Raw genomic sequence first — 24727 nt, forward strand, 5'->3', positions numbered from 1 at the left:
GTGCCTTATTCTTAAGTGGGACAGTTACTCATAAACACCCTTAAATGAATCCCATACTGTTTTTCAATGTAAATGTGTATACAGATCTGTGGATGTTTTTTCCTCATCAGTTCCTTGGGTTTAGTATTGTTCAAACATTTTGCTTAAATAAATTTTGAAGTGTAAAATCTGCCTTTCTCCTTTTCTAACCAAAAAATGAATAGTTTTTAAACATTTCTAAGTATAGTTTATTCAAGGGCATAAAAGCAAAGTCTACCTTTGTTGAACATCACTGACCAGCTCATGATGGAGCAATAACAAACTGTTATTAATCACATGTGAATCAGATGGAGAAAGAACCTTTCGGGGTTGAAGCATCTTTTTGAATGTATGTTTATTTTAAAAGCATGTTTTGTGATGAGGTTTCTCAATGTGTAATCAAGGTTTGTCACAAGACACAGAGGAAAGTGCATCCTTTACAAAGAACAACAGGCCAGTACAGCTTAAGTGCCGCGTTTCTCTTTTTATCTTTTTTTCCTTTTCATTTGAGCAACAGGGTGCGCTTGTCTTTAATACAGACAACAGATATCTTCTTCCCAACTTAAATAAAGTCTTTAGATTGTGATTTTTCTCTCTTCAGCAGGGAAATAATTGATTCTAAACGGGGGGGCCTAAGATGCGGCAGTGGCCCCGTGTGTACTTTCCTAGGAGAGGCATCTGGTCGAGTCTTCACATGTTGGTGCTCATTCGTGTTTGGCTGTTGGCAGGTGTGAGCTCCCCTTGACTGCCTTCTCTTGGAGGGGACTGCGAAAGGAAGGAGAGCGATCAGTGAGAAGCATCGTGTAGAGCGGGAAAAAACTGGTGAGAGTGAATTGTATGCTGGTGTTTGTGAAAAATGAAGATGAAGGCTAGGGGTATAACAAACATTTTTTCAAATTCTTACAGCTCTTTCTTAAGGGGACAGAACCTCACAAGGTCTCAGAGAGCTTACAGTTTTTCCATACATATATATTCAATAACAATATTCCAGATTCAATACAAGTTAAGCTTAATCAACAGCATTCGTGGCCAGTGTTGGGAAGGTTGCTTTGGCAATGTAACAGATTACAAGTTACCCTATTTAAAATGTAATAAGTAGTATAACTATTTCAATTACTTTATTAATGTAACTGATTACATTTGATCACTTTTCTAAATTTTTAATTAATGTTTTCAACTGTTATTCATTCTGAAACATTTAAAGGTTGTATCAGCGATTTCTAGCCTGAAACAAAGTGTCAAATTCAGCTGACCTTTCATCACGATCCGCTCGCTGCCTGCCCCATAAATTGTCTGTGAAAAAAAACGCGTCTCTCTGGTCAGCCTAGGGTCCGAGATATGCCAAAAAAAACAATCGGCACTACCAACCTTTCCACAGATAAACAGTGTTCCAACCAATCAGCGTCAGGGGTTTGGTGTTGTGGACTTTCGCTCCGCCTCCCTCACATCCCAGCACCAGTAGGAAAGTCCACAACACCAAAAACTGAAATTGACACTTTATGTTTTAGGCTAGAAATCGCTGATACAACCTTTAAAGCATTCAGGGTTAAACTTAGAGTAGTACTTACTCAACACTGAATACTGTCAGACTTTCAAAAAACTTTACTTGAATTAAGATTATATTAATTTAATTCTGAAGCAGCCACCACAAAATCAGACTTCAGACAGATCGTTTAAATACTGATTTAAAATCATAAGATATAGTTTAATAACTATGATACTGTTTTTTAAAAATCTAATCTTTGCATAGCTATGACAGGAAACACTGGCATCTAACTAATCTGTCTTGGATAAAAACAGTTAATCTTAAAAAGAAAAGAAAAAAATAAGGCATATACATGAACCTAGTTATCAAATAAACACGTGTCCTATTCGGTGTCCTAAACTCCTGAAACATTGGTCTCATATTTTAGAGCAGTCAATGCAAATGGAAAACAAATCAATTAAATTATGTATGTGTCTGTGAAAATATTCAGATGTAACTCCATTTGTAATTGTTAACATTTTCATAAGTAACAGAAACACATTTTTTCCTCAGCAACTGTAATAGGTTACATTTATTCTGTAATTAAATTCCAGAACTCTGTAACTAGTTACTCCACAACACTGGCATAACGTTGATTAAAAAGAAGACTTGTAAAAAAAACGAATGTAAAATGTAGGGTTCTAGTGAGGCACTTACAATGGAAGTTATTATTATAGCAGAAATCTGAAGCTTATTTGATTAAAGCACTGGCATTACTTCCTCAATACAAATAAGTTTATTATATGAGCTATAACGTTTTCTTCATTTATACAGTCATTTTAGGATTTAAGTCATGTTGTCTAAGCAACAAAATTGTAAAACTGTATATACACGCTACCATTTTAAAAGTTTGGGGTGGTTAAAAGTATTTTAATGTTTTACAAGAAGTTTCTTATGTTAATTAAGGCTGCATTAATTTGATCAAAAGCAAAGTAAAAACAGTAATATTGTCAAATATTATTACATTTTAAATAAATAACTGTTTTCAATTGTATTTAATAATTTATTTCTATGATGACAAATATACATTTACAGCAGCCATTAATTCAGTCTTCAGTGTCAAATGATCCTTCAGAAATCATTATAATATGCTGATTTGCTGCTCTAGAAACATTTTTTATAATCAATGTTCAACACAGTTGTGCCGCTTAATATTTTAGTGGAAACGGTGACATTTTTCAGGATTCTTTAGTGAACAGAGAGTTCAAAAGAACAGCATTTGTCTCCTTACTAAACACCAAATCTTGGAACAGAAATTAAATTTTGCATAGACATACTATATACGTCTTTGGTTATAATGCTAATAAATACTTTTTTAATTTTTTAATTGGCCTCATTCATTTCTTTTGAAAGTGCCTCACTGTGACCCAGATCTTTTCTTTTTTTTAAAGAAAATGAGAGGCACAAGTGCTGTTGATTCAGATTAACCTAAAATGATCTCAGAGTATTCATTTAAGCAATAATTTACCCAAAAACTAAAATTCTGTCATTAATTAGTCAACATCATGTCGTTCCAAACCCGTAAGACCTTCGTTCATCTTTAAAACACAAATTACGATATTTTTGATGAAATACAAGAGATTTCTGACCCTGCATAGACAGCAATGTAACTGAGATGTTTCCAGATCCAGAAAGGTAGTAATAACATAAAATAGTCCATGTTCAATCTTAATTTTATGAAGCCATTATGAGAACAGATGTTTTGTGGTACTCTCGTGTACAACTCGGAACAGAAATTGTTGAATAAAGTCGTTATTTTTGTTATCTTTGCACACAAATAGTATTCTCCTGGCTTTATAACATTATGCTGAACCACTGATGTCACATGGGCTATTTTAAATATGTCCTTACTACCTTTCTGTGTCTGGGTACATTTCAGTTACACTTCACATAGGGAGGTTCAGAAAGCTCTCAGATTTCATTCATTTAAAAAATATCTTAATTTGTGTTTAAAGATGAACGAAGGTCTTACGGGTTTGGAACGACATGAGGCTGAGTAATTAATGACAGAATTTTCATTTTTGTGTGAACTAAACCTTTAACATTAACTTAGTACTACAAAAGTCACATGCAGATCGCTTATGAGTGCAGTAAAACAGCTGAGGGTCCTTTATATGAGCGCTATCAGTGTGAGGAAAACAGCTTCATCTCACAGCATCACAATGTCCTCAGATGTGTTACTGCCTTAATAAACGCAGCGCTTTGATATGGACTTAGGAATACAGAGGAGAGTAAGAGCTCTGAGACACTCATGATGAAGGGAAGGTGATGGTTTAGGTCAGGGGTCATCAAACTTGATCCTGGAGGGCCGGTGTCCTGCAGAGTTTAGCTCCAACTTGCCTCAACACACCTGCCTGGAAGTTTCAAGTATACCTATTAAGACCTTGATTAGCTGGTTCAGGTGTGTTTGATTAGGGTTGGAGCTAAACTCTGTAGGACACCGGCCCTCCAGGACCGAGTGTGGTGACCCCTGGTTTAGGTGATGGTGAGGTGAAGAGCAGAGCAGAGCGAGGACACGTTACCCTGGGGACCCTGTTACCTTGACGTGTATCTGATTACGAAGCACAGCTGCCCGCAGGATCATGGCTTTCGCTCGTCTCTGAAACTCTTTGCCCATCTGTAGAGACTTCTCAAAAGTTGTGCTTCTCTGATCCACGTCCCTGGCATACAGGATCTACAAGCACAGTTACAATTGATATGTTAACCTCAAGTTTTAATGCATGATCTTGACCAAAGGCTGTTTCTAGACCAGTCTCTTGATTAATAGTATTGATACAAAAATCAGCTAATGTATTTAAGCTTAGCAACAAGAATAGGCAACACTGTTCCAGAAAGAGAAGTGTCACGGTGACAAATGAGAGAGTGCAGCCCTGCCTTGCTGTGGGAGTCGATACGAGCATTGATCAGGCCCTCCAGGATCAGCTGGGTCAGTTCATCCTCCAGAGCTGCCACTGTGGTATTAAAGGCCACGGCCATTTTGTTCATGTCTGCTGACACATAGGGGCTAAAGTACTGCCCGCGGGAAATAAAAGACAAAGTTAATCAATTGGTCATGCAAGTACAACTCTGGTAACACTTTAGGAACAAATATTATCTTACTGCCATTACACTTTCAACTTTAATTCACATTCAGCATTCATATCAATATAGCTATGTCAAGTAAGGCTTAAAGAGATGTAAACCCAAAAATGTAAATTCTGTCAGTAATTACTCACCCTCATGTTGTTCCAAACCAGTAAGACCTTTGTTCATCTTCAGAACACAAATTAAGATATTTTTGATGAAATCCGAAGGCGTTCTGACCCTGCATAGACAGCAATGTAACTAAAATGTTCCCAGAGCCAGACATTTTTGTTTTGAGTATTCTCGTAGCTTTACAAAATTATGGTTGAAACACTGATGTCACATGGGCTATTTGAATGATATTCTTACTACGTTTCTGGGTCTGGGAACATTTCAGTTACATTGCTGTCTATGGAAGGTCAGAAAGCTCTTGCATTTCATCAAAGATATATTAATTTGTGTTCTGAAGATGAAAAAAAGTCTTATGGGTTTGGAACGACATGAGGGTGAGTAATTAATGACAGTATTTTCATTTTTGGGTGAACTATCTTTTTAAAAACAGGGATGACCTGATGTTCACTGATCATGTGCATGTGTCAATATGCCTTACAAAATGTATAAGTCCGGTTTTGTTTACATAATAAACACAGCTATCATTAATTCTGATTTTGACTTCAGCCAAAAATTAAAATTCTGTCATTAATTACTCATCCAATTGTCATTTTTGGATAAACTATTTCTTTAAAATCAGATTAAGTATTATACAAAATAAATACAATTCATAGACCAAAACCACATATGCCTTTACGTACCTGTATGAGGGCTCTGTTCCTGATTTGTGTGTACAGTGTTCTTACATGAGGGGCCAGATACATGTCTAGGAGGAGATTATCCTATAATACAGAGATAAAACACTTATGAATCACAATATCTCAACGGAAATCATAACACAAAGAATCAGTGTCTGAAATTTTGCAAAATTAAAACCTAGCAGCTGAACACACATCAATACACTTACCTTCATTTCATCCAGCATTTTCAGACAAGATGCATACTTTGACTCGTAAAACTTGAAGATAATATCACGAACTTGTGGTTCCAACTCTAAAAATAATTTAAAGGAGCTAAAAAAAAAAAAGAAAGAGCGAGTGAAAATAAATCAGTGAGGTTTTTTTCCAATCCATCACTTGTGTTAATTAAGACTCCTAGTTTGAAGGTGCAAAAAGTTCACCTGCTTGAGATGACATTTCGCTGCAGTTCCTGTCTGTCAAATGTAGCCAGGGCACACAGCCCCCCGTACACTGCTACATTACTGGGGGAAAGTAGCTAAAGAGCAAACAGAGCATCTCATTACACACTGTAGGAAAACACTGAATCTTATTCACCTTCAATAATATTAATAGAAATACCTGGTGTGGCATTAGAACAAGGCTGAAAATGACACCAACCTCAGGGAAGTCGCAGTGGTCAAAGGAGGCTTGCAGGAAGCACTTTGCAGCCGGTTTATACTTTCTTGAGGCAAGTTCTGCCAATCCTTTTGTCACAAGAGAGAGATGGTATCAAATCACAAGAAAGGTCAATGCCATGTTTACGTGACTTACTGTACAAATCACAAGAATTGACTAAAAATGTGACTACAATAATAATACAGTAATACAAGTTACTCATGAAATAAATAACACACACCTGTACCACAAAACCAGTCATAAGGGTCAATTAAATTTATATTGAAATTAGGATTCATACATCGGAAAACCGAATAAATAAGCTTTTCATTGATGTCTGGTTTGTTAGGATAGGACAATATTTGGCTGATATACAACTATTTGAAAATCTGGAATCTAAAGGTGCAAAAAAAAAAAATCACCTTTAAAGTTGTCAATATGAAGTTCTTAGCAAAGCATTTTACTAATCAAAAATAAGTTGATATATTTACGGTAGGAAATTTGGAAAATATCTTCATGGAACATGATTTTTGGCATAAAAGAAAAATCTAGAATTTTAATCCATACAATGTATTTTTGCCTATTAATACAAATATACCCATGCTACTTACGTCTGGTTTTGTGGTCCAGGGTCACATAAATATCTCAGTACATTATTAATACATTTTGAGTATGTAAACAAATCATAAAGACATACTAAATTATGATTTAGCAAGTGTCTACATTACAAAGACAATTACACTTCACATGACCTTGAAAAACAAATAATATACTTGCCTGCAGCACATTTCAGTTTGGTTAGAACAGCTTGGTTTTGACTATCTCTCTCTCCTCGTTGCTGTGTATTGTAGGGATAGACAAAAAACATAAATTGTAGATTCATTCTCTTTTGAACTTTCTCTTGGCTTAGTAAAGTAGAATGAAAGGTTTCTCCTACCTCTGCTATCTCTGGAGTGGATTCAGCCTTGCTGACGTAGCTAAGTACATGGGACCAGTTTTGGAGGTAAACGCTAACCTATAAAATATTCAGGTTGTTTGGATGAGTTGTTGGAACTGAATTTTTAAGCTATCTGCAACAAAAAGATTCATAAGTGTAGCCGTATACAGGCTACATTTTGAGATTTTATCCATGAAATTAAGCTTCAATTCTATGAATTAAATTCTATAATTAATCACTCAACCTCATTGTTGTTTCGAACCCGTAAGATATTTTTGATGAAATCCAAGAGTTTTCTGACCCTGCATTGACAGTAACGCTACTAAAACGTTCAAGGCCCAGAAAGGCAGCAATGACATTGTTAGGAAATCATTAGTAAGGACTAGGGGTGGCACGGTACATGAAAAACAACCGGTATGCTTGTCTCGGTTCGGTGCGTGTGCGTCGCACGGTTCAACGGTTCAACGTATGCGCAATGTAGCCTCGTGAGTGTCCTTTTTGCGCGAAATAAGAGGTGTGTGTAGACATAGAGACAGTAAAAGTGGAGTGCTGCAGGTTACGTCACGTGTAGAAATGGCAAGTGGGAGAGATAAGGAAGGCTGCCCGGAGTTGGAGGATGCGCCAGCTATGATACGCTGTTCATCCAACTTGGCTGGGCTTTCAATTTTATTAAAGGAAAGGATGAAGCTGATTGGTTGGTTCATGTCACATGGCCTGCGGTGAGCTTGCGGAATTTTGAAAAGTTGAGATGTTTTTATCTCGATGCGGCGCGGACGCGCCTGGAAAAAACGAGCATGTCGCACCGCGTCGCTTCCATTACGAGCGCGCATACCACGCGTCTACATTTGAAATAAACTTGAGTGCGCAAAAGAGGCTTCATGTGAACGGCCCCATAGCCAGGTCAGTTGTGTGGGAACATTTTGGATTTCATGTTACCTATGATGAAGACGGGAATAAAAGAATAGATCGAACTGAGACTGTGTGCAAGCATTGTGGAAAATGCATATAATATGCTAACGGCAACACTTCTAATTTGTCAGTTCATCTGAGAAGACATCACACCAGTGTGTTGGTAGACATGCAAGTTAATTCTTCAGTTCAATCTTTATGTGCTAAAAAGGCACATAAATTCCTGTGGAGATAAACATCGTCCTGTTTTTGCCAAATAAATGAAAAGCATGTCATCAATGTCTTCTCTATTGCTGTATCAAATCTCCCCTAGCTTTCCTCAGAGATGGTCTCAATAATGTGCTTAAAGTCAAGTCCAATTCAGTTTGTGCATGATTACATGATAAAACTTTTTTTTAAATAATGTATCCTAAATTGTGGATCATCAAGCTACATTTCATATGCCAAAACAAACTTCTGGAGTGTTAAAGATTAAAATAAAAAATAAATAAAAACAAGAACCGTACAGAACCGAAAACCGTGATACGAACCGAACCGTGGGTTTTGTGAACCGTGCCACCCCTAGTAAGGGCATACATCATGGTACTCTCATGAATTGTGGTGGACAGTGACGTGAAGGAGCAAAGTTGTTGAATAAAGTTGTTGTTTTTGTATTCTTTGCACATAAAAAGTATTCTCGTAGCTTTATAAAATGACTGTTGAACTCCTGATGTCCCATGGACTACCTTTTTGGGCCTGGGAACATTTCATTTGCATTGCGTTCTATGGAGGGTCGGAAAGCTTTTGTCAAAAATATCTTAATTTGTGTTCCGAAGATGAACAAAGGTCTTACAGGTTTGGAATGACATGAGGGTGAGTAATTAATGACAGAATTTTAATTGTGGAGGGAAATATCCCTTTAAATACATCAGTGGATAGTAGCAAGTCCATACCTTGATTACATTAAGACACATGTTGATGACATGCTTGGCGCTAGTGCAGTAGTCTCTGGCTCGTGAGTAGCATTTCAGGGCATTGCTGAGGTCACCACAGTCAAGATAGTGATCTCCAAGGTCATCGTGACCCCTCCTAAACACATGCAGATATGAAAAAATATATATACAGTCAGGTCCATAAATATTGGGACATCGACACCATTCTAACATTTTTGGCTCTATACACCACCACAATGGATTTGAAATGAAACGAACAAGATGTGCTTTAACTGCATTCACCCTGATTTGGATGTAAATACCCTCAAATTAAAGCTGACAGTCTGCAGTTAAAGCACATCTTGTTCGTTTCATTTCAAATCCATTGTGGTGGTGTATAGAGCCAAAAATGTTAGAATTGTGTCGATGTCCCAATATTTATGGATCTGACTGTATATGTACAAAAGGCATAGCAACAGAGTCAATAAAAACGAGAGACATTCTGTCTGGACTTACCTTATGCTTTCTTTGATAGAGTTTCCCTTGTAGTTCTTAAGGTCGGTATCCAGCTTCTCCAGTTTGAGCAGAGCTTTTTTCCTGGTGGATTCTGCCCAGGCTGTGTCGAGAGGAGGGGGTTCAACTGCCCCCTCCGGCACCGCATCTGGGACACCTTGCACATCCCTGTGATGACACAAATATTTTAATTACAACCTTAGTCATGAAATGTTTCCATGAGGAAACCATGTCAGGTTGTAGAAAATAAATAATTTGAATTGCCTTGTGGCTTCAGTGAGTTTGCGATGGATTTCTTCATAGACATCAACATTAAAGGTTCTTTGGACAAAGGACAGGGCCATCTTCAGTGCTTCCACTCGTAGTTGGGGACAGTGGTCTGCAATAAACTGCAGCCTCTCGATCCTCATCAGCCCACTGTAGCTGGAGGCATACTGCTCTAGATCCTGTGCACAACAAAACAGGAAAAAATTAACAAGTCCATCCAAGTCCCAAAAAAGATGATCAAACAATATGATAGATGCTCATTCCCCTTATTTTTATACCTAGATTAAAGGGATAATTCAGCCAAAAATTAATTATGTAATTATGTCATGAATTACTGACCCTCATGACGTTCCAAACCTGCAAGACCTTTGTTCATCTTCAAAACATAAGTTTTAGAAAAGATATTTTTGATGAAATCTGAGAGCTTTCTGACCCTGCATATACAGCAAGGGTCGAAAATACTACGAAAATACTTTTTGTGCGCAAAAAAACTAAAATAATGACTTTATTCAACAATTCTTCTCCTCTGCCTCCATCATGGAGAGAGAATTTTACTTCATAAAATTACGGCTGAACCACTGGATGTCACATGGACGATTTTGTCGATCTTCTTCGTACCTTTCTGGACCCTGAGCATGGTAGGACCCTTGCTGTCTATGCAGGGTCAGAAAGCTCTCGGATTTTATAAAGAATATTTTAATTTGTGTTCCGAAGATGAACGAAGGTCTTACAGGTTTTGAGAGCAAGTAATTAATGACAGAATTTACATTTTTGGGTGAACTATCCCTTTAAGTGAGCATTAGATAAGGGCAATGTTAAATCAGTGTTGTTAGTGTTTACACTAAAACTACTAAACTAAACTTTTTTATTAAATTAAATTAAAATAAGCTAAAAAGTACTAAAATTACTAAAACTTATCTAAAAAGAAGTTAAAAGTAAATGGAAATATAAAAAAAACTTATAGATTATAAAAAGTATATACAATCACAAACTTAAACTAAAATTAAGTAACATTTAAAATGTTTATAAATACTATAATAATACATAATACTAAAATAACACTGAGGTAAATAAAAATGACACTAATAATTTAATGTCAAGTGTAATCTTTAGCAAATCTTAAAATGAAAATCTTTTGTACTTTCAGTTATAATGCTGGGATGCCCCAGCATTTAAAACAATGTATGTTTTGTTTTTTGTTTTTCAAAAACAAATCAAATATTATAATCAAATTATTATAATATTCAAATTTAATATCAGCCATTTACTAATTATTGGGCTAAAACTCTACCAAAAAGTACAACTTTTTGTGTGATTCAGAAAATGATCAGACTACCAAGAGAAGTTAGATGTTGCATGATATTTTATGATTTAAAAACAAGGAGTCTAATGATTTAGAAAAGCCAACAACTTAAAGACAACTTTTGTGACCCTGGACCACAAAACCAGTCGTAAGGGTCAATCTTCTTTAAATTGAGATATATACATAATTTGAAAGCTGAATAAAGAGAGACAACTATTTGAATTTGAGGGTGCAAAAAAAAAAAAAAATCTAAATATTGACAAAAATTGCCTTTAAAGTTGTCCGAATGATGTTGTTAGAATGCATATTGCTAATCAAAACTTAAGTTTTGATATATTTACCATAAGAAATTTACTAAATATCTTAATGGAACATGAATTTTTGGCATAAAAGAAAAATCTTCAGTTTTGACTCATATACAATGTATTTTTGGCTACTGCTACAAATATACCCATGCTACTTAAGACCAGTGGTCCAGGGTCACAACTGTATATGATACATACCAACGTCGGGTTTTCCACAACATAGTTGGTGTCAGGCGCATTCTGCTGGTCTTCCTGAGGGTCAGCATCTATCTGCATGGGCTCTACAGACCCCTGTTAAAACAGGAAACACCATGTTTAACACACTGCACTGGAGGAAGCATACAAATGTAGGCGACATAAACAAAACTGTACATCTTGAGGAACTGCTATCCTTCAAACAAATCGTGTGTGGAAAGAAAAACATAGTACCACAACACTGAGTATCAACTCCAAGGCTCTCAGATGACTACACATCCTATCTGCCTTCATTGTGTGTGGTTACCTCCTGGGAGTATGACGAGGAGCTCGAGCTGTATGCATTGAATCCGGTAGTAAATTCCATGAACAGATCAGACACGCTTCTTTGACCACTGAAGTTCAGCTCGGCCCATGAGAACGAGGCTGATCTGACTGGCAAATTCAAGCTTTCCCTGATCCTGCCCTGAACCTGCCCTTCAGCATCCTGCTGACCTGACTGAAAATTCTCCTGCAAGAAGGCGGATGCTTATAAAAACCTTCTGGGGTGGCAACAGCTCTGAGACAAAAACAAGTCAAAGTTGTTGAAATTAACACATAAATGTGACCTGGGACCACAAAACCAGTCATAAGTGTAATTTTTTTAATAGAGATGTTTTAAAGAGAAGCTGGATAAATAAGCTGATGCATTGATGTATGGTTTATTAGGATAGGACAATATTTGGCTGAGATACAACTATTTGAAAATCTAGAATCTGAGGGTGCAAAAAAATAAAAATACTGTGAAACTCCCCTTTAAAATTGTCCAAACTAAGTTCTTAGCAATGCATATTATTAATCAGAAATTAAGTTTTGATATATTTACAGTAGAAAAAAAATTACAAAATATCTTCATGGAACATGATCTTTACTTAATATCGTAATGATTTCTGGCATAAAAGGAAAATTTACAAAATACACTGTATTTTTGGCTATTGCTACAAATGCACCCATGCTACTTATGACTGGTTTTGTGGTCCAGGGTCACAAATATAAACCAAACAAATAAAAGAATGTTTCTACTTTAGAAAAAGAAAAAAGTAAACACTGGCTTCTTACATGCAACATTTTGATGCAGGTTTGTAACCATAAAAGACACTGAGAAAGAAATGTCCCTAACAGTTTTCATTTAACTAGTGAAATATTTTGCCTTTTCAATGACAGATTCTGTAAAATAGCATTATTCCATCTATCTCGAATAAGCAGTTATATCATTAACCACATTAACTGTCCTACACTATTTACTAACATTTTTTATGATTACAAAACACTGCATTATATGACCTGGCCTGCCACTTTTGATTAACCACATTATAATGTACAGGTACATGTCTAGGGTTTCTAAAATTGAAACACTGCTCTCCATAATGGTTAATCATTTTGGTCAAGTGAACTAGATCAGGCTTCAATTGAAATATTTAGTGCTCTAAATTCATCTCTGCAAGCAAATGATGGAGGCGGTGTCTCAAAACCTAGTGAGCTGCCTATCTAAACAGTGTTTTAGAGTAACATATGTTCTAGAACACTTAAACGATGACTAAAATGCTTTCTAGCCAAACAACGTACTATGTTTTGAGACAGCCTGAATCTCCAGCACACTGGCTAAGTGATACAAAACAGACAGCTTGCTAACGAGATAGCTTGCTAAATACACTTAGCCGGCTAAAGCAAAGTTTCTACCCAAGTGTTTCACAAACAACCCCCAAAAACCTACTGGACCACGTTCGGTGTAAACCAAAACAGCTCTATCGAATGTATTCATTGTGGAAACTACACTGGTCTCGCTCCTCAGGCGGATAGAGGCGCGCTGCCGCTAAACTTGAGAAGTGCCTGTCGCGTCCTGAGGGCCGCTCTGACTTACGAGCTCATGCTAGACGAGCTAACAGCTCTCAACGGCTACGGGAGCTGAGGAAATAACAGTGTAAACAGAGGTACTTCAAGTCGGTATGCTTCTTCTAGCTGCTCTCGTGTTGTGGAAGATGACGAAAAAGCATTTAAAGGCGCTAATTTACCTGAAAGTTAAAGACCTGCACGGGTAGTGGCATCTCCTCCTCCTCTGCAGAAACAGAGCACACAAACACATCCGGGGCATGAGAGTGTGCGTGGTCAACGTCTTGCAGCGCGGAGACGTCACTACCTTGACACTACGCGAGTCGCAAGGCGTTTCTCAATGTCAAGGAAGGATCCTCGGAAGCCAGAATTTCGAGGATGCTACGTCATCGTCATCCGTCGAAGGACTGTTCCAATGTCGAGGATCCTCGGAATTTCAACCAAGGACTGTGTCCTTCATTCGAAAAATATCCCATACACAGGAAAGGATGCATAAGTGTAGCCTTCGCGCTCTTCGCGCTCTAAAATCACCCACAATCCTATGCGCGCAGCTTTGCTATCTTGTTCAAAAATACAAATGTCGGACGTTAGCGGAGTCATGAAGGGAATGAAGGGATCATTCTGCTCAATAGGGTAAAAATGGTGTAGTTGGGGAAATTAAAAATAAACTTGTTTGTGAGATAGGATAAGTCTTTAACAAATAGTTGTTAAATTATAAATATTTTTAAATATCAAATATTATTACAATGGCTTGGTTGAATTCCGGTGTGTTATTTATAGATAACAGACAACCGCGAAGTAAACGGCACACGGTTGCCATGAAAAACAGAGGGTTGCTATGGACGCAGTTTTGTTCACTCAGGCAATATAATCGTTTTTAAATCAATAAACTCCTTTTTAATCATATTGATTTTTTGACTGTCAAGTGTGTTTAAACAGTGCAGGGTCAATTTGACGAAATGGATGTAATTATTTTTAAATGAATGATAAGAGCGGACCTTTCACTGAGGTAATGACGCAATAACGTGCACTTGCTAGCCTGTTCCATTTATGTGTTCTCCGAATGCTTAAGAGGAGCCTCGCCTAGCCTCTGAAGGAAGTGACTTGGAAGGACCAGTCCTGCCAAGGACGTATCCTTGACATTGAGAAACACCTACTGCGCTCTCATGTGGGAGATATATTTTGCAGGTTGGAGACCGTAAGATGAGGCTTGGTTTGGGATGGTAATGCAAAAGGAAAAACACATTTACAGGTGACATTTTAACATGAGTGGCTGATTTTATATTGAGACACCGTCTGCTGTTTGGTCCTTCGTTTCTTAGTACAAGTAAAATTATGTTGAAATTGAAATTAAATTCTGAAGACCTTATGTTTAAAAATACTTGGTAAATAGTTATATTTATCATATGTTGGGTTTTTTTGTGTGTGTGATTTTTGTGCTTTTCTAAAGTCATAATTTTGTCATAATACACTACCAGTCAAAATTTTTAATGTTTTTTATTAGCCTGCATTTATTTGATCCAGCAACAACTGTAAAATTCTGAAATATTTTTACTATTTTAAATAAATTTTTTCTAATTGAATAATTTTAAAATTAAATTTATTCTTGTGATTTCAAACCTGAATTTTTTGCATTACTCCAGTCACATGATCCTTCAGAAATCATTCTACAATTCTGATTTTCTGCTAAAAAACATGTATTTTTTTACTGTTGAAAACAGCCGAGTAGAATTGTTTCATCAACAATTCCGAACAGAACAGCATCTGAAATAGAAATCTCTTGTAACATTGTCTTTATCATCACTTTTGATCAATTTAAAGCATCCTTTCTAAATAAAAGTATTAATTTCTATCATTTCTTTCCCCCCAAAAAACAATTATACTGCAAGCCTTTGAATGGTATAGTGTATAATGTTACAAAAGCTTTTTACGTCACATTAATGCTGATCTTTGGATCTTTCTATTCATCAAAGAATCCTGAAAAAATGTACTCAACTGTTTTAAATATTGATAATAATAATAATAATGTTTCTTGAACAGCAAATCATCATATTAGAATGATTTCTGAAGGATCATGTGACACTGAAGACCGGAGTAATGAAGCTTTTATCAAAGAAATAAATTAGATTTTAAGGGTAGAAAGCAGTTATTTTAAATAGTAAAAATATTTCACAATATTACTGCTTTTGCTGTATTTTGGATCAAATAAATATAATAATAATTATTAATTATTGTGTAGTAAATTGAACCAAAAAAACAAAACAAAAAAATTAATAGTCCCTGTATTTCAATTAATAGAGATAACAACTGAGATTTTAATAATATTGTACCACTGATCTAGGTAACTTTCCTTGTTTCCGTGTCAGAAAACTGGTTGGTTAAATCTACTTATGTAAGGGATATTGTACAGTCAGCCGATTATCATCAAGGATCATATACCACGCAGAAGAGTATACAGTCAGGTCCATAAATATTGGGACATCGACACAATTCCAACATTTTTGGCTCTATACACCACCACAATGGATTTGAAATGAAACGAACAAGATGTGCTTTAACTGCAGACTGTCAGCTTTAATTTGAGGGTATTTACATCCAAATCAGGTGAACGGTGTAGGAATTACAACAGTTTGCATATGTGCCTCCCACTTGTTAAGGGACCAAAAGTAATGGGACAATTGTCTTCTCAGCTGTTCCATGGCCAGGTGTGTGTTATTCCCTCATTATCCCAATTACAATGAGTAGATAAAAGGTCCAGAGTTCACTTCAAGTGTGCTATTTGCATTTGGAATCTGTTGCTGTCAGCTCTCAAGATGAGATCCAAAGAGCTGTCACTATCAGTGAAGCAAGCCATCATTAGGCTGAAAAAAACAAAACAAACCCATCAGAGAGAGCAAAAACATTAGGTGTGGCCAAAACTACTGTAACACCAAAATTTCCCGGAAGACCACAGAAAACAACTGTGGTGGATGACTGAAGAATTCTTTCCCTGGTGAAGAAAACATCTTCACAACAGTTGGCCAGATCAAGAACACTCTCCAGGAGGTAGGTGTTTGTGTGTCAAAGTCAACAATCAAGAGAAGATTTCACCAGAGTGAATACAGAGGGTTCACCACAAGATGTAAACCATTGGTGAGCCTCAAAAACAGGAAGGCCAGATTAGAGTTTGCCAAACAACATCTAAAAAAGCCTTCACAGTTCTGGAACAACATCCTATGGACAGATGAGACCAGGATCAACTTGTACCAGAGTGATGGGAAGAGAAGAGTATGGAGAAGGAAAGGAACTGCTCATGATCCTAAGCATACCACCTCATCAGTGAAGCATGGTGGTGGTAGTGTCATGGCGTGGTTCTCTTGTATTTATTGATGATGTGACTTCTGACAAAAGCAGCAGGATGAATTCTGAAGTGTTTCGGCCAATATTATCTGCTCATATTCAGCCAAATGCTTCAGAACTGATTGGACGGCGCTTCACAGTGCAGATGGACAATGACCCAAAGCATACTGCAAAAGCAACCAAAGAGTTTTTAAGGGAAAGAAGTGGAATGGTATGCAATGGCCAAATCAATCACCTGACCTGAATCCGATTGAGCATGCATTTCACTTGCTGAAGACAAAACTGAAGGGAAAATGCCCCAAGAACAAGCAGGAACTGAAGACAGTTTCAGTAGAGGCCTGGCAGAGCATCACCAGGGATGAAACCCAGCGTCTGGTGATGTCTATGCGTTCCAGACTTCAGGCTGTAATTGACTGCAAAGGATTTGCAACCAAGTATTAAAAAAGTGAAAGTTTGGTTTATGGTTATTATTCTGTCCCATTACTTTTGGTCCCTTAACAAGTGGGAGGCACATATGCAAACTGTTGTAATTCCTACCCTCAAATTAAAGCTGACAGTCTGCAGTTAAAGCACATCTCTTTCGTTTAATTTCAAATCCATTGTGGTGGTGTATAGAGCCAAAAATGTTAGAATTGTGCCGATGTCCCAATATTTATGGACCTGACTGTATCTTGAGATAATGACTAGTTGGCTGTACATTATCCTGCTGTTAATTATCAAATGATAAAAGAACAGCCATAACCATACCTTCACAATAATGGCACACTCTGTCACATACTGATTTATTTCTTGGCAAGAACTGAAACTGCGACTGAGTTCATGTATGTGCCAATTCTTTAATTTTCAGTCATTAGTTTGACAAAAAACAAAAATGCTTGATGCTAATGCATACTAACAAACCATAAAATGCTCAGTTGGCACACATACATACACACATCTCTTTGAAAATTGAAATATTAGTCATTAAACTGTAAAAGATTTCAAAGAATCATCTGAACACTTAACAAGTGTTAAAACAATTTGTTAGCCCTGCACAAAATCAGTAATGGCACATTTCATCATGTTTCAAACATATCAAAATGTTTAAGAAAATGATTAGCAAAAAAAAAACGATGTACAATCTACACAAAATAGTTTTCATTGTAAGTTGCAGTATGTAGTCCATTAAACATTCCAGCCAATTGTGATTACAGCTTATTTTATATAGTATTCTTTTTGTTTATAGTATCTAATAGTATTTTATAGGCAAACAAAATTTTTAGTGTGTAATATTTCTGTCATTGTTTAACAAATCATCACATACAGTAGTCACATTTAAACACAGGTACAGTATGAAATGTTTAACAGGCAATTAAAAAGCGGAAATTAAAATACTTAAAAATGATTTCCTGTCACCCCTCAAGTGAGAGTATTGACTATGGCCGCACATTTAATAGCAAAAGCTATTCGCAATATCTATTTACACAATCTTCTGACACATTCACAGATCCCAAATGGGAAAATTATGTGCAGATAAAATATGAATAGCCACAATTTCCACACAATAAGCTCTGAAAAATGTCACATTTGTCACAACAGGGCAAAGATCTTTACAGTTAGCTATGCTTGTTCTTTAGTAACTTATTTATTCATCCTGATGCCATGGCCTTACGTCATTCTCTTCCAATAAATGTTCATGTTAAACCAACAATTTAAGGCAAAGTTAAAAAAAACAAAGCAAATTTGGCATATTTATGTCGATACATCTGTTACACCAGACATACCATGGAAATGCATGTCTCTGCAGTTTGTTACCTCACAAGTTGGATTTATCTGTTGATAACAGCAGAGCTGAAGAGTGAGAGCCTGCTGTTTACATAGCATATCAATGAAGAAATGAGTTGCGGTGTTCCTCAAAATACAGTACACCTCTTGCACTTTTTCTTTACAGGTGGAGGACATAAAACAGCACGGATGGCCTCATCAAACACGGTTTTTAAACCCCGCTGAGTAAGAGCAGAGCACTCCAGGTACTTCACAGAACCTACAAAGCCAAATATTTAATTGAGTCAATGGTACATGATACGATGTGGCACTGCAATGCAGAAACACGATTATAGCACATTGAAAAAGTTCTACTTTGTAAAAAGAATTATATTTTTAAAAGTAAATAAAGACTAAGTAAGTTTTACAAAAAATATTTGTATTTTATTTTTTGTATTAAAAAAATGAGTTTAATTTATTGTATAACTTGCCATTTCTCAGTAATTGTTAGTGAAATTTACTAGCAGTTTTGGTTCAGCGTAGGTGGAAATATACTATATACCCAGGAAAAAGTTCTTACCAATTTCTCTAGCCATAGCAAGCCCTTGCGGATAAGTGATGGGAGCTAGTTTCTTATCACGCAGACGTTCAATCGTGTCTTTGTCATCCCGCAGATCAAGTTTAGTGCCCACGAGTATGATGGGGGTGTTTGGACAGTGATGGCGAACCTCAGGGTACCACTACAAAGAGAAATCTGGTTAACACAAGGCACCCTCATACCTTGTGGATCTTGTTAAAGAAGTCATGAACTGAGAAATCAAAATTCCCTTGATTTGTGACACATAAGAGGTCACTGTACTTTAAAAACGCCCTGTACATTTCAGAACTCAACTTTCTTGTTAGTCTAAAAAAAAGTTTATATTGAAGCAAATCTGCAAAATGACAGGTTGTGTAATGTGCAACTTTATGATGTAATACTGCGTTTTAACACCGCCCGCAGAGAAGATCAACTGTAGTGTAAAATGTATGTGAATTTTCGAGAATAAAGTTGAAATGTTTTGAGGATAAACTCCATATGTTACGAGAATAAAATCGAAATTATAAGAATAAAGGCGAAAGGTTACGAGAATAAAGTCCAAATGTTACGAGAATAAAGTTGAAATTTTCGAAGAATAAAGTCAAAATGTTTCAAGAAATCCAAATGTTTCGAGAATAAAGTAAAAATGTTACGAGAATAAAGTCCAAATGTTACGAGAATAAAGTTGAAATTACGAGAATAAAGTAAAAATTTTGAGAATAAAGTCAAAATGTTATGAGAACAAAGTAATAATTTTCTCTTAATTTTAAATAAATAAATGTGAAGGAACATCAGAAGGAATGAAAAAAAAAAATAGTATAGCCTTATTTAATAAAACGAATGTCTCACTGTAATCTTGTAATTGCTATGAATTAATTCTCAGAATTTTGAGTTCATTCTCAAATTATTTTGCCTTCATTCCCTAAACATTTCAACTTAATTTTTGAAAATTTGACTTTATTTTTCGAAACATTGACTTTATTCGCATAATTTTGACTTTATTTTCAAAATATTTTGACTTTATTCTTAAACTACTTCGACTTTATTCTCGTAACTTTAACTTTATTCTCGAAACATTTCAACTTTATTCTCATAATTTTGAAATATTACTGTTGAAATATTTCGACTTTATTCTTGAAATACTGCAACTTTATTCTCGTAATTTTTAACTTTATTCTCGAAACATTTCCACATTATTCTCATAATTTTGAAATATTACTGTTGAAATATTTCGACTTTATTCTTGAAATACTGCAACTTTATTCTCGTAATTTTTAACTTTATTCTCGAAACATTTCCACATTATTCTCATAATATTGAAATATTACTGTCGAAATATTTCGACTTTATTCTTGAAATATTTTGACTTTAATCTCGTAATATTAGTTTCTTTTTTAATGTGGCACTAAAACACTGTCAGAGTTTTACAGATCGTTCAATTTGTACTGACAAATGAATTTTTGAGATTTTTGACCTTAATCTCAGCAGCGTTCCTCTATGAAGGATGTAGGGCTATTAAACATACACAGCTGTTAGCCAATCATAGCAGTGGGTGTTTACTTCCGCGTCTACAATCCGCCACACCAAAACAGGACAGAAAACAACCTATTACTTCTAAACTATAATGTTTTTGATGTAAAAATCAAGATAATATTATAAGTGAACCAAAATAATAAACAAAGGCAGTTCATGACCCCTTTAAGGGATCCGAATGTCCAAGAAATATTTCTTATACTTGGGTGGATACTAACCTTTGCTCTTACATTCTCAAAGGATGCAGGGCTCACCAGTGAGAAGCAAATTAAAAACACATCCTGTAGAAAGCAAAGAAGACTCTTTGTAAAAATCAATGTCATTAATTATTCATTTCTGATTACACTGCACTTTATAATGCTGAGGATATCAGAAACCTGAAACATGATTTTTTAAAAAACCTTTTTATAACCTTTTTGAATCATTTATCATTTGAAGAAAACACGGTACTGTTCAAATGTTTGGAATTCATTTAAAGAAGCTCTTTATGCTCACCATCATTTATTTGATCAAAATACAGTAAATATTGAGATATTTCATATTGAGATATATTATTACAATTAAACATTTTCTATTTGAATATATTTTAAAATGTCATTTATTCCTGTGACAGCAAAGCTGAATTTGTTTTGTGGAAACATTGATACATTTCAGGAGTCTTTGATGACTAATGAGTTAAGAATAGCATTTATTCGAAATAGAATTTTTTTCTAACATTATAAATGTCATTTCTGTCACTTTTTGATCAGTTCAATGTGTCATTGTTGAAAAAAAGTACATTTTCATAATGAGGGACAGAAGAAAGGTAGGGGGATTCATATTTTTCAAAGCCATTAATTATATTTGAACAAACAAATCATTAAATTGGCTACATGCCTAAGATCCAACTTCAAACAAAGCTAGTCTCTGGACCAAAATGATTTATTGGTTATAATTTACAAAGCAAAGAACAGAACATTTCGACTAAACTGAAAATGTCAAAATTGTAGAAAGAATACTTCTAGCATAGATGATTTTTTTATACAACTCAGGATTAAAGGATGAAAAATGCAGATATTTACGTACCGTTTGGGGGTAGGAGAGTGGTCTAAGGCGATCGTAGTCCTCCTGTCCTGCTGTATCCCAGAGGCCTAAGTTAACAGGTTTGCCATCCACCATAACATTGGCAGAGTAGTTGTCAAATCTGAGGGTCACACAGTTTTTTTTAATAACATTTCCAAAACATCTACAGAGGAAAACTGACACACATGGGCAGCTCAGACGCACAGGAATAAAGTATCAAACTGTACTCACACTGTGGGAATATACTCTCCTGGGAAGGCATTAGTGGTGTAGCTGATGAGCAGGCATGTCTTACCCACAGCACTGAAATACAAAAGATGCTAAGTGGTAAGTGTGACTGCAGTACTGAGGACCAAGGACTGCACATACACGGCACATCAACAAAACAATTGTGGAAGACAGGCAGAAAGGCCTGTGGTTAGTCATCCAGGCTTTACATTCACTCTTGGGCTCGATGGCACGCTGGCAGCCAGTAATTCACAGTTCTGTTCTTAAATGAACTGCCCTGCCGGATGAGGAGTGAATACAGCGGGACAGCTTCTTGTCAAGAAAAACACACACTGCATGCACTGACGCAGAATGTAGAGTAAAGAGACAGGAAATGCAGTGGCGAAAAGTGATAAAAATTAGGGAAAGAAGACTAAGAGTGAGGAAGTCTGATAATAAAAAGGGTAAAAATAGAAAAAATAAATAAACAGGCAAAATAGCAAGTATGCTTGAGGGCTTAGAAGCTTGAATTTATATTTCTGTCACCAGGTCAGTAGGCTGTGAAATGTGCTTGTATATGGCAAATGAGAGGAAGTGTATACTATGAGACAGAGGCTAAAACTTAAATGGTTACTAGATCAACTGAGAAACAGCTAATAGTAATGCTGCAAGGTCTAAAAGAAACACATATTTAACTAATACCATACCAATGTTTTGGAACAGATTTTTAATGCTTTTTAAAGAAGTCTCTTCTGCTCACCAAGCCTGCATTTATTTGATTCAAAATACAGCAAAAGCAATAATATTGTGAAATAGTTTTACTATTTAAAATAACTGTTTTCTATTTGAATATATTTTAAAAATGTAATTTATTCCTGTGATTTCGAAGCTGAATTTTTAGCATCATTACTTCAGTCACATGATCCCTCAGAAATCATTCTAATATTCTGATTTGCTGTTCAATAAACATTTATTATTATTATTATTATTATTATGCTGAAAACAGCGGTGTAGAGTTTGTTCAGGTTTTTTTGATGAATAGAAAGTTGAGAACTTTTGTAACATTATAAATATCATCACTTTGAATCAATTTCTTTCCCCCAAAAAAAAAAAAATTTATACTGACTCCAAGCTTTTGAATGGTATAGTATATTATGTTACAAAAGCTTTTTATTTCAGATAAATGCTGATCTTTGGATCTTTCTATTCATCAAAGAACCCTGAAAAATATATACTCAACCATTTTAAATATTGACAATAATAACAAAAAAATAGCATATTAGAATGATTTCGGAAGGATCATGTGACACTGAAGGCTGGGGTAATGATGCTGAAAATGTAGCTTTGCGTCACATGAATAAATTACATTTTAAAATATATTCAAATAGAAAACAGTTATTTTAAATAGTAAAAATATTTCAAAATGTTACAGTTTTACTATACTTTGGATTAAATAAATGCAGGCTTGGTGAGCAGAAAAGACTTCTTTAAAAACATCAAAAAATCTTACTGTTCAAAACCTTTTGACTGGTAGTGTAAATTCAAATTACACCAAATGCTAGAAATAATAAACGTTTTGACCAATGTTTTTAACTATTCTATCGACTGTTCTATATCACAACTATTTTATAATCATTTTAACAGCCATTCATGCTTATGAATTTAACAGAAATGTTTATAAACCATAAGCTCAATATTAGTATTAAAATTTCATAGTGCAGGAATGAGGTTGCATAGTGGTTACATGACACTTAAATGTTAAAAATAACCGGTATGGGTAACACAAATGTCAGTTGACATCTACCAAAAATATAGCCTATACCAATTACAACTATTTGTATTTCCATGTTTATCATCGTTCGGATGATTTTTTTTTTTTACAATTTAGGAAGGAATTCATGAATTTATAATGCTCTCTAAATTGAAAATAGTGGATTATGAAAAGGTTAAGGATAAAGTTCGGGCTTACAAGCATTACAATCATTTCCACCGGAGCTCATGTAGGTGTGAAAACATGACATCATTACATAGCGATCCCACACAGTACACGCGCATCTCATTTCTACACTGCACGAAATCCGTGTAATATTTGCATGGCTTACATGTTATCATTGTCACAATTTTTTTTTTAAAGCGAAATAGCTACATTTAAAAAATAGAACAAATGCACACAATAGTAAAAGCCTGAGCATATATTTAACAAAAAAGCCAACAACAAACAGCCTATTTTATAACACAGCCTCATTACAATCTAATTTTACACCATTATGATAAAAACTACCGTGTCTCGGAGACTGACACAGTAATATGTTTAATAATTATAGAACCTTTAATTCTGTCTCAGCAGATCTCTCTCATCCGCTAAACCAAACCACAATCCCCACTCCCCAGCTCCTTGCAACAATTGCTTTCCCCCCCAAAAGAAAACCTCCGTAGAAAAATAAGCAATTTTAGCACTTATTCTTTAACATCTTACCCGTCGCCGACAACGACACACTTAATGGCTTGCATTTGCAGTGCACGAGTAGTATCCGACGAGCGAGGAATCTGAAGAAACAGCCTGAAATGTGATGGTAAAGTGTCTGTGGGGCTGGTACAATTGCTGTTCAGCTGCAGCAGCAGCGGTCGGTGGCAGTCAATCCGCGTGTCGTCACATCCGACTCCGATTAGCATCGTAAAGGATTTTCCTCCTGTATTATTGTCAATGAACAGACACCAGTTTAGTGAAGACAGTTAAACTAATTTAGTTGGACTTCGCAATAAACGGCAATATGCAAAACTGTTTATTTTTTACTGACACCCTACTATGTATGTCTTCCTTCATTTTAATGTGTAACTTTATCTAATCGATGCGATTGTCAGCGCTGCCATCCTTGCCTGTCATGAGATAAAATGAATGGCAGCAAAATGCTCAAATTTCTCCCACAGGAATAATCTATTCTTGCAGTATAGTTAAACGCGCTCAGTCAGGATTTTTGATGATTGATATTGTTTTGAAATAATCGT

At 35.6% G+C, this 24727-nt stretch overlaps 2 protein-coding genes across 3 annotated transcripts; both read right to left on the reverse strand.

Moving 5' to 3' along the window:
• Positions 1-356: 356 nt before the first annotated feature.
• On the reverse strand, positions 357-13497 carry LOC141325794 (COP9 signalosome complex subunit 1). Of its 2 annotated transcripts, none has more exons than XM_073834535.1 (14): positions 13443-13497; positions 11395-11487; positions 9586-9767; positions 9325-9489; positions 8830-8965; positions 6989-7066; positions 6829-6889; positions 6055-6140; positions 5838-5932; positions 5625-5730; positions 5419-5499; positions 4418-4555; positions 4083-4217; positions 357-783 (listed from the first exon to the last, which is right to left on the reverse strand). In XM_073834535.1, the coding sequence occupies exons 1-14, from the start codon at positions 13473-13475 to the stop codon at positions 709-711; spliced, it is 1464 nt and encodes a 487-aa protein (XP_073690636.1). In that variant the 5' UTR covers positions 13476-13497; the 3' UTR covers positions 357-708. The 2 variants fall into 2 exon arrangements, with proteins under 2 accessions (XP_073690636.1, XP_073690629.1); XM_073834528.1 differs by having other exon boundaries at positions 4066-4217.
• Positions 13498-17432: 3935 nt separating this feature from the next.
• Positions 17433-24328, reverse strand: LOC141338690 (ras-related C3 botulinum toxin substrate 3-like). The gene is made up of 6 exons (XM_073844303.1): positions 24198-24328; positions 21746-21817; positions 21518-21635; positions 20671-20733; positions 18923-19082; positions 17433-18622 (listed from the first exon to the last, which is right to left on the reverse strand). The coding sequence occupies exons 1-6, from the start codon at positions 24230-24232 to the stop codon at positions 18492-18494; spliced, it is 579 nt and encodes a 192-aa protein (XP_073700404.1). The 5' UTR covers positions 24233-24328; the 3' UTR covers positions 17433-18491.
• Between the last annotated feature and the right edge of the window lie 399 nt (positions 24329-24727).

This window comes from Garra rufa, chromosome 1 (assembly GCF_049309525.1).
Source record: "Garra rufa chromosome 1, GarRuf1.0, whole genome shotgun sequence".
NCBI lineage: Eukaryota > Metazoa > Chordata > Actinopteri > Cypriniformes > Cyprinidae > Garra > Garra rufa.

Excerpts from the sequence above, each read along its gene's own strand:
- LOC141325794 (XM_073834528.1), bottom strand. The coding sequence starts at position 13,475 with ATGCCACTACCCGTGCAGGTCTTTAACTTTCAG. Across the intron at positions 5,731-5,837 it reads CGAAATGTCATCTCAAGCAG|CTCCTTTAAATTATTTTTAG; the intron begins GTGAACTTTTTG and ends TTTTTTTTTTAG. Across the intron at positions 5,500-5,624 it reads AAATGCTGGATGAAATGAAG|GATAATCTCCTCCTAGACAT; the intron begins GTAAGTGTATTG and ends TCTGTATTATAG.
- LOC141338690 (XM_073844303.1), bottom strand. The coding sequence starts at position 24,232 with ATGCAAGCCATTAAGTGTGTCGTTGTCGGCGACGG. Across the intron at positions 21,818-24,197 it reads TGTGTCGTTGTCGGCGACGG|TGCTGTGGGTAAGACATGCC; the intron begins GTAAGATGTTAA and ends TTTGTATTTCAG. Across the intron at positions 21,636-21,745 it reads GGAGAGTATATTCCCACAGT|ATTTGACAACTACTCTGCCA; the intron begins GTGAGTACAGTT and ends TGTGACCCTCAG.